General features: G+C 57.4%; 6 protein-coding genes across 6 annotated transcripts; 4 read left to right on the forward strand and 2 right to left on the reverse strand.

Annotated features, from left to right (window-relative positions):
• Positions 1–1,409: 1,409 nt before the first annotated feature.
• VTJ04DRAFT_10771 (uncharacterized protein) lies at positions 1,410–3,020 on the forward strand (the record flags this gene model as incomplete). The annotated part of the gene is made up of 1 exon (XM_069358546.1): positions 1,410–3,020. The coding sequence occupies one exon, from the start codon at positions 1,410–1,412 to the stop codon at positions 3,018–3,020; it is 1,611 nt and encodes a 536-aa protein (XP_069214099.1).
• A 1,562-nt stretch (positions 3,021–4,582) lies between these two features.
• Positions 4,583–5,468, forward strand: VTJ04DRAFT_10772 (uncharacterized protein; the record flags this gene model as incomplete). The annotated part of the gene is made up of 3 exons (XM_069358547.1): positions 4,583–4,637; positions 4,703–5,062; positions 5,182–5,468. The coding sequence occupies 3 exons, from the start codon at positions 4,583–4,585 to the stop codon at positions 5,466–5,468; spliced, it is 702 nt and encodes a 233-aa protein (XP_069214100.1).
• A 27-nt stretch (positions 5,469–5,495) lies between these two features.
• On the reverse strand, positions 5,496–6,726 carry VTJ04DRAFT_10773 (uncharacterized protein; the record flags this gene model as incomplete). Its single annotated transcript, XM_069358548.1, has 3 exons — positions 5,496–5,606; positions 6,128–6,170; positions 6,554–6,726. The coding sequence occupies 3 exons, from the start codon at positions 6,724–6,726 to the stop codon at positions 5,496–5,498; spliced, it is 327 nt and encodes a 108-aa protein (XP_069214101.1).
• Positions 6,727–6,798: 72 nt separating this feature from the next.
• Positions 6,799–7,309, reverse strand: VTJ04DRAFT_10774 (uncharacterized protein; the record flags this gene model as incomplete). Its single annotated transcript, XM_069358549.1, has 4 exons — positions 6,799–6,902; positions 6,986–7,097; positions 7,178–7,195; positions 7,265–7,309. The coding sequence occupies 4 exons, from the start codon at positions 7,307–7,309 to the stop codon at positions 6,799–6,801; spliced, it is 279 nt and encodes a 92-aa protein (XP_069214102.1).
• A 1,309-nt stretch (positions 7,310–8,618) lies between these two features.
• On the forward strand, positions 8,619–13,111 carry VTJ04DRAFT_10775 (uncharacterized protein; the record flags this gene model as incomplete). The annotated part of the gene is made up of 6 exons (XM_069358550.1): positions 8,619–8,701; positions 8,754–9,612; positions 9,755–10,084; positions 10,147–10,308; positions 10,363–10,390; positions 10,449–13,111. The coding sequence occupies 6 exons, from the start codon at positions 8,619–8,621 to the stop codon at positions 13,109–13,111; spliced, it is 4,125 nt and encodes a 1,374-aa protein (XP_069214103.1).
• A 392-nt stretch (positions 13,112–13,503) lies between these two features.
• On the forward strand, positions 13,504–15,396 carry VTJ04DRAFT_10776 (uncharacterized protein; the record flags this gene model as incomplete). Its single annotated transcript, XM_069358551.1, has 1 exon — positions 13,504–15,396. The coding sequence occupies one exon, from the start codon at positions 13,504–13,506 to the stop codon at positions 15,394–15,396; it is 1,893 nt and encodes a 630-aa protein (XP_069214104.1).
• Between the last annotated feature and the right edge of the window lie 1,592 nt (positions 15,397–16,988).

Consider the following 16,988-nt stretch of genomic DNA (forward strand, 5'->3'; position numbering starts at 1 on the left):
GTCGACCTCCATCGGCTCGATGGCCGCAGTCGACGCCGACGGGGTCACGTGTAAGGTCACGTGTGGGATCGCGTGGGGGGTCACGTGCGCGGGGTGGCCCGTGCGTAAGGGGGAACAGTCTGACCGCCAGTCGGCCACACTCGAGCTTCCCAACTTTCCACCGCTTCCCACGCCCGCGCTGCAGGTTGCGCGCAGTTGGGGTTGGTATAGCTGGTTAGGGCTTTTCGAGAGCTTTCGAATGGTGGTGGTTTTGCGTGTTTTGGCTGCGTAGCGGCTGAGATTCCCTCATTCTATAAGGTGCAAGGTTTGGACCAGTTCCTCATGACTTGCAGGCTTGGGGAAGTCAACAAAACAAAGGAAGAGAACGAGTGTTAATCTTTTCTTTCACTCACTCGGAACAATGGTATTATTGGGAACACAACACAATGAAGCACAGACAAAGAAGGTTGGGTATCAACCGAGACGGTTGGAAACCAAGCAATGGAAACGGATGGATTGGATAGAGGCTGACCGCTCTCGCCAAATCCCTGTGTAGTTCGGGCATACACTGTCGTTGGGTTGATGGACGGTTTTATGGTGATTATGTGGTGTACTCGAGGATGGATATCAATCTTACCTGGAATTACTCATGACATGGGTATACCTCCCGAGACCTGGAGTTTGATTTCGCAGTATACTTAGCTGATCATCTTCCTGGGTCAGGTATGTACATGCTGTGCCTCAGGCAGGGTAGGTAAGGAGTCTGGTCTGGGCTTTTCGTGGCGGTTCTTGTCGTGTATACGATATCGAGGGCGGTTCCTTCTGAGAAATTCGTTTGCCGTGTTGTTGAGCCTTTCAATATTAACAGATGTTGGGTTCAGCCCTTGGTGACGTGAATCGTCTGGACTTATTATCGGGCTGTTCATATGGACCGGGATAGATATTAGTGAAATTGCTTGAGGTTCATAAACCCGGCCCTCCTCGCCTTTCGACCAGGTAACGGGGAAATCAGGTAGTTCGTGCTAGGTGCTCATGGTATGAGCGCCTTCAACATGTCGTTCTTTGTTCTGGGCCGGAACACGGACATCCGAATGTTCTCAGAAAACAATGCCCCTGATTCTTTGTCTCAGGACAACGGGCTGTTCACAATCCCATTGTTTTCTCCCCGCTTCTTTGTTTTGACAGCCGCCAGCTCCCGGGGTCTGGCTGTATCTTAAGTCGCCGGTCTGCTGTTTTCTCCTGTTTCCTGTCTTTCTCCTCTCTTCAACTCTGCCACTCGACACGTTCACCAGACAACGAGAACGACAAACAAACCAAACATTCACACAGGTAGGTGATCCCCCCAAGAAACACTTCGACTGACCCAAGAACAGATTCTACGTCGCAACTCGACTCCAACCCAACTCGATATCCCGCTCAACGCCATAGCCATGGCTTCCTTCGGCAAACAGCCGCCTCCCTTCGCATGGGAGATGCCCACATGTACCTGCCACTACTACTACCAGTACTACCTCTGCGGCTGTCCCGACCAAACCAGGCCCAGCAACAACAGCAACAACAATAACCAGCCGGGCGTCCACATCCCCTCCCTCAAGCGCTGCGACTTGTACCACCAGCCCTTTGTTGTGCGTCTCAAGTATTTTCTCCAGGGCTTTCGGCACAACCCGAACCCGCCCCTGCGCTACGAGCCCAGTGTTTTGCCGTTCCCCTGCTTCAAGCATACCATGGACGCCCGCGTCTACCTCCCGCCCGAGGCGCTGGCGCTGGAGCGGCAGAGGTTGCTGGACCCAATAGCGAACCCGGTGAGTGCGAAGAGGCATAATGAGAATACGAGGAAGATGAAGAGGTTTTTGGATAATGGGAGGACGTGGGAGTATTTGAAGAGGAAGAGGGATGCGTTTGAGGCTGAGGCGAAGAAACAGCAGCATCAGCAACAGGAACAGGAAGAGGCCCTGCAGGCTGAGTGGTATGATGATGATGAAAACTTGGAACTTCTTCGGCGCAAGCGTAGGGCGATTGAGGTTGAGCTGCCGTCTTTTATTCCTCCCAACATCCCGGAGGTGATTGTCACGTCGCCGACACCTCTTTCACCCTTTGACGACAAGATTTTCAATTTCCCGCCCCCGACCACCTCCACCAGCAGCAGTAGCAGTCCGACTGACTCCCTTACCTCCTCCCCTCCTGTCTCTCCTCCTCCAGAGCGGCAGGTTTTGAAATTCCCGAGCAACTGGACCACTATTGCCGAGCCATCCTACTCCCCTTCACACTCTCCCCCTTCCAGCCCGCCCAACTCCCCTCTCCAAAGCCGACGACGCATCATCGCCGTCCCTGTATCAACTCCCACCAGCCGGGGGACCTCTCCGGCCTCTTCCCGGTGGACATCCGTCTTGTCTTCCTCGCGTGGCGCCTCATCCACTTCCACCCCTCCATCTTCTCGTCGCCCTCCCTCCTCTTTCACTTCCCCCAACCCCAACCCACCACACAACTCCATCAACCCCCCAGCCACCCCGCCACCAACCCACTTCTGCGACCTCGCCTGGCTGCTCGAGGAACAATCCCAAGACCTCTGGCGGCAGGAATCCTACCAACCCCGTCCCTCCACCACCGCTCGTCCCCTGCCACCGACAGACGACCCGTACAAGCTCCTACGGCACATCTTTGACCTCTACCCCGCCGAAGACCCCCATCATCCGCATCATCCCTTCCCTCTCTGCACCATCACCTCAGCTGCTACCTCCTCCTCCGGTTCAACACCCGCGGGAGAAATGATGGCAGCTGGTGCTGTGAAACACCCCCCAGCCTACGACCTCGGCCCGTACCACACCGGCTACCACGCCGGCGCGTACAAGCTGGACAGCGACGTGCTGCATCGCGCGCGGCTGGCGGCGTGGGAGCGGTACGGAGATGCCGGGAGGGCGGTGGCTGAGGAGGTTAGGAGGCGGTGGGAAGCGGGAGGGCCGATGGGCGCGGCGGGAAGGGTGGTGGTTGGTGATGGGAAGAAGACGGGGGAGGAGGGGTGGAGGTGGTTGAGTATGGAGTAACTAATTACTTAATACCTCCTCACTCACTTCATAGTTTATTTCTTCGGCCTTCCCCTCTCTCTCTCTCTCTCTCTCTCTCTCTCGTGGATTACTGTCGCTGATAGGGGAGCAGGAGGAGAGGGAGGAGTTGGGACTTGTTGAGGTAGGTTTTGTTTTGATGCAGGTGTGTTCCTGACTGAGATTTTTAGCTGTGGTATTACTTACCTTTACTCATGATATATTAATATTATGACTACCATCTTAATGAGCCAGATACGGTGGACGGCCCAGGTAAGTGAGATGGAGCTGAATGACATGGCTGACATCGACGCTGCTGGGCGGGTGTAAACAGGAGGTAGGTTTGAGAATCAAGTAGTTCGTTACTAATTCTCTGGCAGTGATGTCATGTTACTTTCATATCCAGAATGACATGTGAATTGCAAACAACCAATTTCTACCATCGACTAAAATGATAGTTATACTGATGAAGCTTGCTCTTCCCTTTGAACCCTGAGGTTGTGGAACACTTGTATGTACCACTGTTTCTACGATCAATTAGACTCTCTAATAATACTACTTGCGCAGTAAAAGCCTCCCTAGGTATGACATACTACGGAGTACTCATAACGTTTGTACACATCACCACTCAACCTACCCAACCAACCCACCAGTCTCCCGGAATGCCAATGCCAATGCCAATGCCGCGCCGGAGTCCGGGAACAGGGGGGGTGTTCGACGATCTGCGGTCCGCAACGGCCACTTAGCCGGAACGGGAATCATGGAGGAGCTGCCGCCGTGGGTTGGTGGGGATGACGGCACTTCCGGCTCGAAACAGCGACAGGGCGAGTTGCGGTCTTCCCGGACAAAAGCTTCCATCCATTCCTTCCATTCGTCATGTTTGTTTTATTTTCTGTGTGTGTGATTCATGCCCCCCCAGATTTATGCCAAATAGGGGAGAAGGGGGGGACATGACCGGGTCAGGAAGAGTGAGTTGACCCGGGATTGCCTCCCTTTGCTCCCGCCTGCGTGGAGTGTGCGTAATAGGTATCGCCAGTCGGGAGCACTCCGTACTGGCGCTGGGGTATGTGATGAGATGATGCGGGTTGGATGTCTGTTTGAGTAAACCCTCGAGGATTGGTGCGGGTGGTGAGAGATATTCCGGGACTCCGGCCCAGCAACCAGGTCGAGCACGAAGCTAACCAGTCCTCAGTAGTATTTTCCCGGCATTTCACTTCTCACACTCTTCTCCTCAAACCAGAGAATGGCATCATCCAATTGTCCATCCACACACCGCGATCCCAAGGCGGTGGTGCGTCCCGCCATTGCGACCTGCCGTCGCAACGCCGTCCGGAGGATGTGACCTGGCCATTCCAAAGATTGTCCGGCGGGGCCGTGGACGGGGCGCCATCGAAGTCAAGCGAAGTTGATCCTCATCCTTGACCGCGGAGTGGGAACATCCGGAGAGAGTTATAATAAATCCGTGAGACCCTCATCTCACATTCTCCTACTCCCCCTCTTGTTCACCATCCGTCGACAACACAGACAAGGCTGCCGTCCTGCCTCGTGCCTCGGATCTGTCCAAGATGAAGCTCACCACCTCCATCGCCCTGCTGGCTGCGGCCGGCGCGCAGGCTCACTGTACGTCCTCCCCTATCTCATCAAGCCATCGTTCACCTATTAGTTATTAACAAACTCTCACCCAGACACCTTCCCCCGCACCAAGGTCGACGGCGTCACCTCGGGCGAGTGGGAGACGATCCGCATCACCGAGAATCACTGGTCGCACGGCCCCGTGACGGACGTGACCTCGCAAGCCATGACGTGCTACGAGAAGACACCCGGCCAGGGCGCGCCCAAGACGGTCAACGTGCGGGCCGGCGGCACCGTCACCTTCACCGTCGACACGGACGTGGGCCACCCGGGCCCGCTGCACTTCTACCTGGCCAAGGTGCCCGCGGGCAAGACGGCCGCGACGTTTGATGGCAAGGGCGCCGTGTGGTTCAAGATTTACCAGGACGGCCCCGGCGGGTTGGGCACCAGCTCGTTGACCTGGCCCAGCTTTGGTGAGTTCCTTTTTCTCTTTTCTTTCTGACCATCTTCCATAATCACCTACAGCCGACAAGCAACCAAACACTCATAAATGAACATTTCAACACTAACCCACCTTTTCCCCCTCCTCCAGGCAAGAAAGAAGTCTCTGTCCAAATCCCCCCCTGCGTGCAGGACGGCGAGTACCTGCTGCGCGTCGAGCACATTGCGCTGCACAGCGCCGCGAGCGTCGGCGGCGCGCAGCTCTACATTTCGTGCGCGCAAATCAACGTCACCGGCGGCACCGGCACGCTCAACCCGGGCCAGCTCGTCTCGTTCCCGGGCGCCTACAAGCCCACCGACCCGGGCATCCTGTTCCAGCTCTACTGGCCGCCGCCGACCCAGTACATCAACCCCGGTCCGGCTCCGGTGAAGTGCTGAGTTTGAGTTCGTGATCGCGATGAAGGTTTAGGGGGAGGGGGAGGTGAGAATTTGGAGAGAGTGAGGTGTGGGAAAAGGGGATGGAGGAAGAGAAGTGGTGGTGGTTTGTATATAGCGGTGTTTTGTTCGCAGTACATACTTGAATCACAATCCTGGTACATACTTTACCTGACCTCGGTGCCTCTTTCATTCGACCTCACCTGGAAACGACTCGCATGCCATCCCTTGTTCAACTCTCATAGTCCTTCCACATGCTCTGGCCTCGTCAATCATCCGGCTCCTCATGGCTTAATCACAGCACAAGATGGAAAGACGTTCGGTCGGCGGGTCTGATACGTCTGCCAGTTAATATCTGTGCCGCCCCTCCATCCACCCATATGCAACCCTCAATTAGATTGTGGCTGGACGTGCCGTCTCCTAGGCTCAACTGCCGAGAAGCGAAGCCATAGGGGTTGCATGCTTATGGGCCTCTTGCGTTGCGAGACGCAGGAACAGAATGTAGTCGTATGCGGATCTTGCTCAGAGGGCATGGCGAAGTGTTTGGATCCAGCGTCTGATGGCGAGAGGTTGTTTGTTAACTGTAGGCCGCCCTGAATTGACAATGAGGACTTAGCAGCTATTTCGCACGGCCGTTCCTCCGTAACTACTCACCAACATACCCATGATATGGAGTAGAAAACCCGCTCCCTTTTTCCGTGTTGCCTGCATTTCGCAAAGGAAGTTGACCCTACAAAAGTTGAGCACGGACGGTCGCATTGTTTGTACGCTTCTCACCCTTGCTGGCATCCAAAGGAGCCAGATCTGGACAACGATGCTCCCAAGGAGTGAATGGATGGCGTCAGTTGTTGTTCAACGTGCGAGGAAATCCAGGGTCTTTGATGGGACAACACATCAGGCAATCCGTGGTTCCAAATTGCAGCATGATATCCAGGCATCAAGTCCACGTATCCAACGATACAAACTTGGAGGATATGGATAGTATAGAGTGGCAACGCGGGGTATATTTCTATCCCTCCTACACTTGGAATCATCTCTGTGTCCAAAATCTGTCCTGGAGTAACCACAGAACGATCAGTGTCCATTACCTGTCCCATGCAAGTTTCCCTGAGAATTGGGCCTTGACATGTCGTCCCTGGGAAGCACCAGCTAAGTTTTGCCTCAGGGCTCCCTGGAGTCGCTTCATGATGGCGCTCGCCATATGACACGCATCCTTTGACGGATAGGTAGCACCTGTCCTCCTAAACGGGCAGAGTGCCATGTTTTTCATGAACTCATGGTGATGCGTCCATTACCTCATATCCCTCAGCCATCTTGCAAATGTACCGTCCCTTCATCGTGGCGGCGGGGGTGGCGGATCCGTCGGCTTCCCGCGAGCCTGGTTCTTCAGCTCCTCAACGAAGTGTTTCAAGAAGGAACCAGCGCGGCCCGGCTCAGCTGTGATGAGGGTACGTCAGCCTTTCATGCATACTTCTTTCGCATGCTCGCCACCAGCCCCGCAAAGGATGAGTGTCCCATACCTGTCGCCTCGCCCGGGCGCAGCGGCTCGGTGGGGTTGCGACCGTACTTGAGCTCTTGGACGGCGCGGTAGATGCGCTGGACGCCGTGGTGGAAGGTGGGACTGCGGAGGATCTGTTGAGGATGGGTCAGTGGGCGGCGGACGTGGTGGCGCAGAGGTCGAAAGAGGAGGGTATAGGGAAGAGGGTTTGTACCTGAGCGACGATGAGGTCCTAGTAGCAGAAAACATCAGTCAGCTGAAGTCCATGTCTATGCATACGTGGTCTTGGGAGACAGCTCACCTCACACCTCAGATACACAGCCCAGAGCAGCTTGCCCCATGCCATGGTGGACTTGTGGGCTCACGCGCGGAGGCGAGTCAATGCATTGCCGGGGTCGTGGTGTTGTTTGTCGACGCCGAGGGCGATGCTGGATGCAGAATGGAATGGAGAATGGAGAACGGAATGATGACGGAGTGGGGCAATGGAAGTGGGGATCCATATGTCTAGAATGGGCAAGTGGAGAATTGGCTTGACAGGTGGCTGCAGGGGGCAGCTTGAAGCTGGGCGGCTGTGGAGTGGAGAGCACCTCAACGGTTTGCGATGCGGATGCGGGTGCTGCGGAATGCATGCAACGGAGCACCTCAACCACTGCTTCATTCACATCAACATCCCCCAAAAGTCAACAAACATGGATGTAGAATATGTCCTCTTCAACCGAGCTTCAGATATAGCCCATATCACCAGTTACCCGGCATCCATATTTGGCGGTTGGTGGATGTAAAATCAGTTCCTTTCCCGCCCGTCCGTCAATCATTCCATGTCAATCGGCTGTGATGTGATGGATGCAAAAGAAATCCCCGGTTGGCCCCTCTCCGTCACCCTCCTCTTCGCCATCCTCCGTCACGGCCCGCCAGCCCGAACCAGCTTTTGATCCTTCAGAGCTGTCTGGCTGCGGCTCAGCCAACGGCAGCCCGGCTCCGCATCCATCAAGTTGCTTCCAGCCCACAGTACCTTAGGTGACCTGCAGTGCGGCCATGCCCTGAGCCTCATGGTTTCAGATCGCCATGTCTATGAGGCCACCGCGTCGATCATCCCACGCGCATTGCTTACACGCATAGTGGCGTCCATCACGAGGACTTGTCTCTCGTGCTGTCTGTCGTGTTTGTGTTTGCCACCATCAATGCCGATTCCATCTTCTCTCTGAAAACGGGCGCTCTGTCAATCGCACTCAACATGGCCCGTCCTCGGTCAAACTCGCTGAACAGCCGAGACGGTTATACACCACCACCCGGTTTTTGGCTTTCCAGGTTGACGAGATCGGATGGATTGGCGAGCCAGAAAACGGCACAGCGACGCTTGGTCGGCTGCCACCCCTGGCAACCAGATCGAGCATGCCGTTGGAAAAGAAAGGCCTGGCTGCGCATCCGATCCCACGGCATCGAGAGTCAGCCCAATAGCTCCAGAATAATACATCATGGACGAGCTGCCACGGTCAAGGCTGGCCTGAATAGTTGCCACCAGCCCTGGGAGTGTTTGTGCTCTAAATGTATGTTGGTTCCAGCATCTTGTTCAATAAAGCTGCAGTAGCCTCGTGGATCAAGGTTCTCAACTCCATGTGTCCCGATGGTATCAAGGCACCCTTTCCATACACACAATGAAGGTGCGCAAACAGGACATTCAGTCGGTTGGCCTGACGCTCATCTACGAGCCAGACGGGCCAATTGACCCCTTGGTAGAGTCAGTATCATCTCCGTCTCCTTGACCATCGTCCTAGCTAACCTCCCACGAGCATTGTTCTCGTCCATGGCTTCGGCGGCCACCCCGTCCACACCTGGACGTGTCGCTCCCATGACAGGACTGCCCCTACGCTCGCCATCCACACCACTATCAGTCCCAGGGCACCCAACTCTAGCTACAAAGGCCGACTCATCAAACCCCCTCCCACCGGCCTGCGAAGGTCCAACTCCGAACCCCTCATCCGCAAACACCAACGCTGCGCAACATGCTCCAAGCCAAACCTCTGCAAGAACACTACCAAATCCTCCTCCCGTCTCGAGGTGTCCACCACCACCACCGCCCTAGGAACCAATCACACCAACCTTCTTCCACAACAACAGCAACAGCAACAACACCAAAACCACCACCAACCCACCCGCTCCCGCTCCGTCCTCCGCAGGAAAAACTCCACCAAATCCCTCAAAGCCCCAGCCCCAGCCCCACCGCCACAACCACCACCCCCGCGACCCTCCCGGCTCGACATCCCCGACGACCTCCTCCCTCCACGAACCGCAGGAACCTGGCCGCTGCCTAAATCTTCCAGACCCCCTATCCCTCCTCCTCCTCCCCCTTTGGCAGCGGCGGAGGCGGGGGTAGACCAAGAGCAGGAGCATGATCAGGAACGGGACGCCTCCTACTACCACTACTGGCCGCTCGATTTCCTCCCGCTCTCCTGCCCGGCGGCGCGGATTTGGACGTGGGGATACCAGGTGATTGTCGACGACAAAGGCCCGCGCCGGCCGCAGGGGGATGTTTTCGCGCACGCGCGGGAGTTGTTGGCAGAGCTGGCGGGGGCGAGGAAGGCGTTGGGGAGGGGGAGGAGGGAGGTTGTTTTTGTGGTGCATAGTACGGGGGGTGTGGTGGTTAAGGAGGTGAGTTGTGTTTTGGTTAAGCATTTGATTCCCTGAAGTTGGCTGGTGGATGAAGGGGGTGGTTTGGGTTTCCTAATATAGTGGCGATCTGGATTTGAGCTGCGCTGACGCGAGATTGGGTATCTACCCACCTGACCTATAGATGCTGCGACAAGCCAGCCTCGCCCGCGACGCTCCACGCCACCGCGTGCTTCTCGAGACCGCCGGGGTGGTCTTCCTAGCCAGTCCGCACCGCGGGACCGAACACTGCAGTTTGGGAGACGCCATCAAGAGCATGGCTGCCGTTACCATGACCGGGAAGCTTGACCCGGAGGACCCTGCGTTTTTGGATCTGTGCAGGGCGGCGAGGGTTGATGCGGAACCGGGCCGGGCGGCGTTTGTGAACCTGTGGGATGAGTATAATTTTGGAGTCAGGACTTTTCAGGAGAGCGTCGGTCCGAGTTGTCACCGTCCGGAGTTAAGGGCAGAGGCGGTAAGTTGGCTGATTGCCAAGTGTGGTTGAAGTGGCAGATGATGCTGATACAACCTCTCTAGATGATGAGGCGGCTGTCGAGTTTCTTCGGGGATCCGAGAGAAGTCCCCGAGACGGTTTGCGCGTCCCATGATGATGTATGTAGGTTTGCGTCGCTGGAGGATCAGGGATATCTTGCGCTAGTCAAGGTGTTGGAGTCGTATATCGCCAACGAAGAGGCGAGAGTGAGTCGGACTTCTACCGCCTGCCGGCGTTTATATCATGCTAACAGCCTCCAGCGACATGTCCTGACCTCTCATGAACTCGGTGCGTCTGCCAATTTTCTTCGGCCTATCAATCTCCTTTTACTAACCTCCCTTATCAGGATTCCTAACCGTCCTCCGTCCTCCCCTCCCCTCCCTCCCCTTAACCAGCCCCTCCACCTCCTACCCGGGAGCCTGCCTCTGGCTGTACGACCTCGCCGACTTCCAAGCCTGGCATCACCGCGTCGGCGCCGCCAAGCACAAAGTCCTTTGGATTCAGGGAGAGCCTGGCAGCGGCAAATCCACCCTCCTCCGCTCCCTCAGGAAACGCCTGGAGCGTCAATGGAGCCCCGCAGGCGCCATCTTCATCTCCGCCGCAGCCGCCGGACCAAGTATCTATGTCCCGCAACAGCCACACGAGACCGATCCGGCGGGCGTCTACCGCAGCTTGCTGGCCCAGCTGTTCCAGCATGACCCGGCTTTGCGAAAGCAGTTGCTCGACGTATACGCAAAATCCCGTAGTGGTGAACCAACAAGCGTCATCGACGATTCGCAGATCATCTCCTTCTTCGCGGACGAGTACATCCCCCGCCACCATCCCAGACGAGAACCGCAGAAGCAACAACAACAACAACAACAACAACAACAACAACAACAACAACAACAACAACAACAACAACAACAACAACAACAACAACAACAACAACAACAACAAGAACAACAGCTCCTCCATACCACCGCGCGCCGGACATTCATCTTTGTACAAATCTCCGACGACTCCCACCCAGCCTACGTCCGCGACCTGCTCATCCGCCTCTCCCACCTCGCGCGGCACTCCTCCTTCAGCATCTGCGTCGTCAGCGCGCACTACCACCACCACCACCCGGACCTCCTCCCTCCTCTCAACGAAGAAGAATCCGGCGTCATCGCCATCCCCCCTCTCCACCTCCGCAACGCAGACCCCATCCTCCGCTACATCGACCGCCACCTCGTCACACCGGCGTGGCACAACCGCGACCGCAGTAACCTCGTGCGCCGCACCGCGCGCAAGGCCGGCGGGGTCTGGCTGTGGGCGGAGATCGTGGTCAACATCCTCAACGCGGCCATCGCGGAGGGCGCGACGCGGGAGATGATTGAGCGCACGCTCGACGAGGTGCCGGGGGATTTGCACGGGTTGTATGAGTGGATGTTGTCCACCCTGAACGAACGAGAGAGGAAAGAGGCGTTGGGGATTTTCCAGTGGGTGATGTTGGGGGCGGAGCCGATGAGGTTGAGGGATTTGGTCATGGCGGTGAGGGTGATGGAGGAGGATGTGTTTGCGGTGTATGGGAGGATGGGGAAGAGGATGGGATTGGAGGTTGGGCCGCCGGTGGAGGAGAGGGGGGTCAGGAGGTTGAGGAACTCGGAGGTGAGGGAGGATAGGCCGGAGGAGTGGTATCGGTGGGTCAGGGCGAGGTCGATTGGGTTGTTGGAAGTGCAGCCGGAGGGTATTACGGGTATGCGTACGCCCTCTGGACCGTCAGGGACGCAGCAGCAGCAGCAGCAGGAGGAGCCGCTTGGTTGGCAGCGTGTCTGGCCGATCCACGCATCGGTGCGCACGTTTTTTCTTTCTGGTCGCGGCTTCGCGTGCCTTACGGCGGGAAACCCCTCGATTCCCCGCGGAATCTCCCTGACGGAGTTTGTTGACGTCACGCACTACGCCCTGCTGCGCGCTTGCTTGACGTATCTCAACATGCGCGATTGGGAGGGCGTAGAGCATGGAACGGGAAGGAGTAAGAGGAAAGGCAAGGCGCCTCCGGTTTCGCTTCTGACCAACTCAAAGTTTCCACCGGGAGCAGCGCGAGCGCGAGCCCAGCCTTCGACCGCGACCGGTCCGCATGAGTCCCCTAATTCTCCAAACCCGGGGACAACCTCCCCGAAGTCTCAACGCGACCTCCTCCTGGCGAGCCGTCCGTTTCTGCGGTACGCCGCAACGAGGATGGTCTACCACCTCCTCTCGCCGGAGCCGTTTCGTTACTTCCTCCCGCAGGGTGCCTTGTTCTTGGCGCTCGCGGCGGGTCGGTGCAGATTGTGGAAGCGGTGGACGTGGTTGTTGGGAATTGAGGATGGCGATGGTGTGGAGGGGATTCTTGCGCAGTGTTGCGGGGGTGGTGATCGGCACCGCAACCTAACCCACCTTGGTGTTGACCCGGAGAACCTGGACATGTCTATGGCAGCCGCCATCGATGCCGCAGCTGACGCCACGACAGCGCGGTTGTTTAGTCCGGTGTTTGGAGCGAGATACCGGCTTGAACGTGTCCTGCGCAAGGTTGCGCAGTTAGCGGCGGCGGGTGAGAGGGATGTTGGGACAAAGCGGTTGGGGACTCTTGACGAGGGGCAACAACATTTTGGCGTTGCCCCGACAGATGGAATGATGAGTCCCACGACCGTCGTACCCTTGGGAGATGGGGAGTTCAAGATCGTTCTTGACAGAGGCCGGGGAGGTGGGCAGCAGAGAAGAGAAAGACGGCATAAACATGGACAAGGATGGCAGAGGGAGAATGGGGAGGATGAAAGAGGAGGAGGAAGAGGTGGTGGTAAGGATGGGGGTAAAGGGAAGGGGAGAGCAGTGGCGGATTCACCTCCTGCTGCCGGCCAAGAGGAGCATGGAGAAGACGTCTGGGTTGTCCCAAGGATAACGCCCCAGTTGAACGGACATCGGGAGTTGACACTGCCGGTGCCAGACGCAGGTGGAGGGTCGTTGAGGATGAGAAGGGAGGAAGGAAGTCTTGGGGTGGTTGCTTAGGAAGAGTGGTATGTACATTATTAAATGGCCCGAATATAGAGTGGATTGACTGGATTGACTCCTAAAATTCGAATATTCGTGGTTCCTGGCTTCGGACATGGACGGAATGCTGGATGTCTTGTGTACTTGATGGTCTGTTCAGAGGGATGCCCAGCGATCTACCACAGGGTTAGGGTTTGTTCTCCGTTCTTTTCGGTCCCGGCTTGGCATGCCGTTGACGGCCCCACCCGGCTCCGGGAGCCCCGCCATCGGGCTTATCGATACCAAAAATTCAAGCGGTCAGAGCCGGCAAAAACCTGCACTCTCCAAGCTTCCGACGAAATCTCCAAATCTCCCCCTCCCTCTCCCACAGATGCACCCCTTCTGACCTCCCTATTCCACCATTTCCGCTCATGTTCGCCCTCCGCGGCCATGCCCGCACAAGACTGGTCCCATGGGCACACCGGGCCCTTGTGCGCCCTCAACGGGCGACCTTGGCCGCCAAAGCAACAAGCAACTCGGTTACCTCCACGCCGGACGTGACCCGACCCGACGACAACTGGACCGCCACCAAGCTCTTCGATGAAGGCATCTGGTCCGCCGTCAAGTCCCCCGAGACCCGGAAAGGGAAGAAGAAAGGTGCCAACACGGACCGCCACCGCGTCAACATCGTCAGCAGGACGCTCTGCCGCGACATCGTCAACTACATCGGCGACAGCCTCAAACGCCACGAAGGATGCGACCTCATCGACATCTTCCCTGGCGTCGGCGTTTGGAGCAAGGCCCTGAACGACGTCCTGAAGCCCCGCTCCCACCTCCTCCTCGAGCCCGACACCGATTTCTACCGCCCCTACCTCACCCCGCTTCTCGACAACCCCGGCACCAAGCTCCTCTCCGAGTCCGGCATCGTCTGGGAAGAGCTCAGCCGCATTCTTACTCCGGAGGTGTTGCCGCACCAGACAGAGCGACGCTACTCGATCGACGAGACCCCCGAGCGCAACGACACCCTGCTCGTCACCATGAACCTCGGCATGTACCCGAAGCGCCGGTTCCGCCGCTTCGACAGCCTCGCCGCCCTCGTCTTGTTCCAGATCATAGCGGCGATCCGCCCCGGAGCCCTGTTTCAAAAATACGGCCTCGTCCGCATGTTGATATGGATGGAGAACGGGGAAAAAGAGCCTCTGCTCCCGCGTGTCGTGCAGCGCCGCCGCAAGCTCGCCATCGAATCCGAAATTTCCACGGACTGGGTCACCGAGATCGCCGGGTACGGCATGGCGAAGATGGGCACCTCGCGCTCCCTCACCTGGTACATGCGTGACCAGTCGGTCGACTACGAGAGCACGCGGATGGCTCTTGCGCGTATGGAGGCGGCCGGGATCAAGATGCCCAAGGGCCGCGAGCCCGCGCACCTCGCCGACTACCTCGAGCGGCTCAAGGCCGGAACCCTGCCGACCGAACCTCTCGGCACCACCTACGACGTGGACAAGCCGTACATGACCGAGGCGGACGAGCTGGAGGCGGCCTACGAGCGCGGCGCCTTCACGCGCGACTCGCCGCAGTACACGCGCATGACGCGCAAGCGGACGCAGCAGCGCGGCGTGCGCAAGCGCTGGGACCGCGTCGAGGAGCTGACGCGCCTGTACATGGCGGCGCGGCAGAAGTGGGCCGAGTCGGAGGCGAACGGCGACAAGGCGCTGCGCGCGCAGGCACAGGAGTTCTTCGACACGTGGGCCACCCGGGTCCAGACCGCCGACGAGTCGCTGCAGGCCACCACCCTCGTCCACCGCGACAACCTGCACTCGCTGCTCAACGACCCGCCCACGCTCAGCTGGGACCGGCGCTGGGTCGAGCCGCTGCAGGTCAAACCCGAGGAGTTCTTCCCGCGCGTGCCGCTGGCGCTGATCGACGTGCAGCCCAAGGCGGCGGCGCGCGTGTTTCGGGATATGGGCCCGAACTCGACGCGCGGGGGTGACATCTTTGACATTGTCCTGCGCAACTTGATCACGCACCACAGCGACAACATCCCGAGCCTGCTCGACATGATCGTGCCGGGCGCGGGCCAGGGCGTGACCGAGTTTGCTCCCAGCTTGAAGGATCCGTTGCAGGGCGGAGTGCCGGTGAAAGGGCTGGGGTCCATCAACACGCGGTGTATTACCCAGAAGATGCTGCAGGAGATCGCCGAGGGCTGGCTCAAGTGGCCGTTCAGCCCCCCGTACCACGAACTGGTGTCGCGCGATGTGATCGAGGATGTTAGTGATGATAGCGAGAGTGTGTTGGGGAATATGGCATCGGCTTCGGACTTTTAGACGGAGGCAAGGAAAACTTAGACGGGTAGGCTGGATAGGGACAGGGACCGTAGATGGGAGACAGGCGTTGTACGATTATTGTATGTATAGTAACGGCATACCCCCAGGACATACGCATAGCATCATCATTATCATCATCATCATAGATCTCTTCGCGAGACATAGCTTTCTATTGATGGATGTGGCCCGGCAATTTTATTTCGGGCTTATGTACTTTGCAAGTTCAACATCATAATGTCAAAAAGTCAAGTCAACCAAAACCACAAAAAGCTCACCAACCTCTCATGAGGAGAAGGCTGGCTACGAAAACCCCCTCCAGGGGATTTTACTGAAATACGGAGCCGTAACGCGCGAGTGTTTGCTCACCCGAAACGGAACCCCGTTTACGCCTGACAACCACAATTTGTGGAGGTCAGGAAAGAGGACTGCATGGCACGTGAAGGCATGCGCATGCAGTACCTCATATTGTTGGGAGGAGGCCAATGCGTCCTGCCAACTTTGGGCCAACCCAGAACTTCTTGACCAAAGCCGGATCGAACCCTCATACGCAAGCCATCGACCAATTTGCCGGGCTTGCGTCCCCGCCGCTGCGCCATGATGCTGATCAACGACGGGTACTGTGTTGGTTGGTGTGAGGGGTTGATATTCTGCTGCATGCATTGGCGGCTGCTTACATCAGGTTGTGTTGTGTCACGGGGGGTGGGTGCGCATGACTATACACACCGTGGACATCCGATCAGACCACACACTCATGCTTGAAACTCCCCGCGGCCATGATAGATTGGTTGTTGGCGTGGTCTCGAGATGTGTCGTGTTCAGCATCATCATCAAAACGTTGGGCTTAGCCCGAATCCACAAAAAGCTCACCAACTCTCCCGACCGGAACCCTCTCACGCAAGGGACCGGGGAGCCCGAGGAGTTGGCTACGAAAACCCCCATTCCGGGGATTTTACTATTGCGCGGTGTCGGCCGCGAGTTATGGCATCCGTTTCCACCTGGGAAGGGCCAGTTTGGGAGGCGTGGTCTCCACGCTTCTTGTCCTTGTCCTTGTGGTGGAAGGAGAGGAATCCTCGTGCCTTCCATCCACGAAGCCCCCAATCTTGGGGGCATTTTTTTTGCCTATCCTTTGTCAGGATCGAACTCGGGATCCCATCAAGGTAATCACCGATGGTTTCCCGAGTTCCGTGTCCCCCCCGTTAGGCCATCCGCTCAGCGGAGGTGCTTCCTACGGGGGGTGATGGGCAGCTGTCCGCGATGGGTTTATCTAGGTACAGTACCACTGTCCAGGAGATGCGTCAACTTTTGCCAACCTGGGAGTGAGGCATCACACATGCCCATTCAGCTTGCACTCAGCCCATTCGAGAAAATGAATGCACTTCGATGCATTTGGATTGTATCTCCAAAGTCATATCACTCGGTGATCCTCCTCTTCCAGGTTGGAGGGTGACGTTGATGATCGGCAACGTGATGGTCAACGTCAATAACCCCTTGTCGTCGATCCCGCAACGTCGATCCACTACGGAACGATGCATTGCATTTCCGACCCCACTGAGCTGGGGTCTCCTTCAGCGGAGGAGTGGTTCGGCAAGCTG

Source organism: Mycothermus thermophilus, assembly GCF_041956435.1.
Source record: "Mycothermus thermophilus strain CBS 625.91 unplaced genomic scaffold VTJ04scaffold_8, whole genome shotgun sequence".
In the NCBI taxonomy this organism is placed as follows: domain Eukaryota; kingdom Fungi; phylum Ascomycota; class Sordariomycetes; order Sordariales; family Chaetomiaceae; genus Mycothermus; species Mycothermus thermophilus.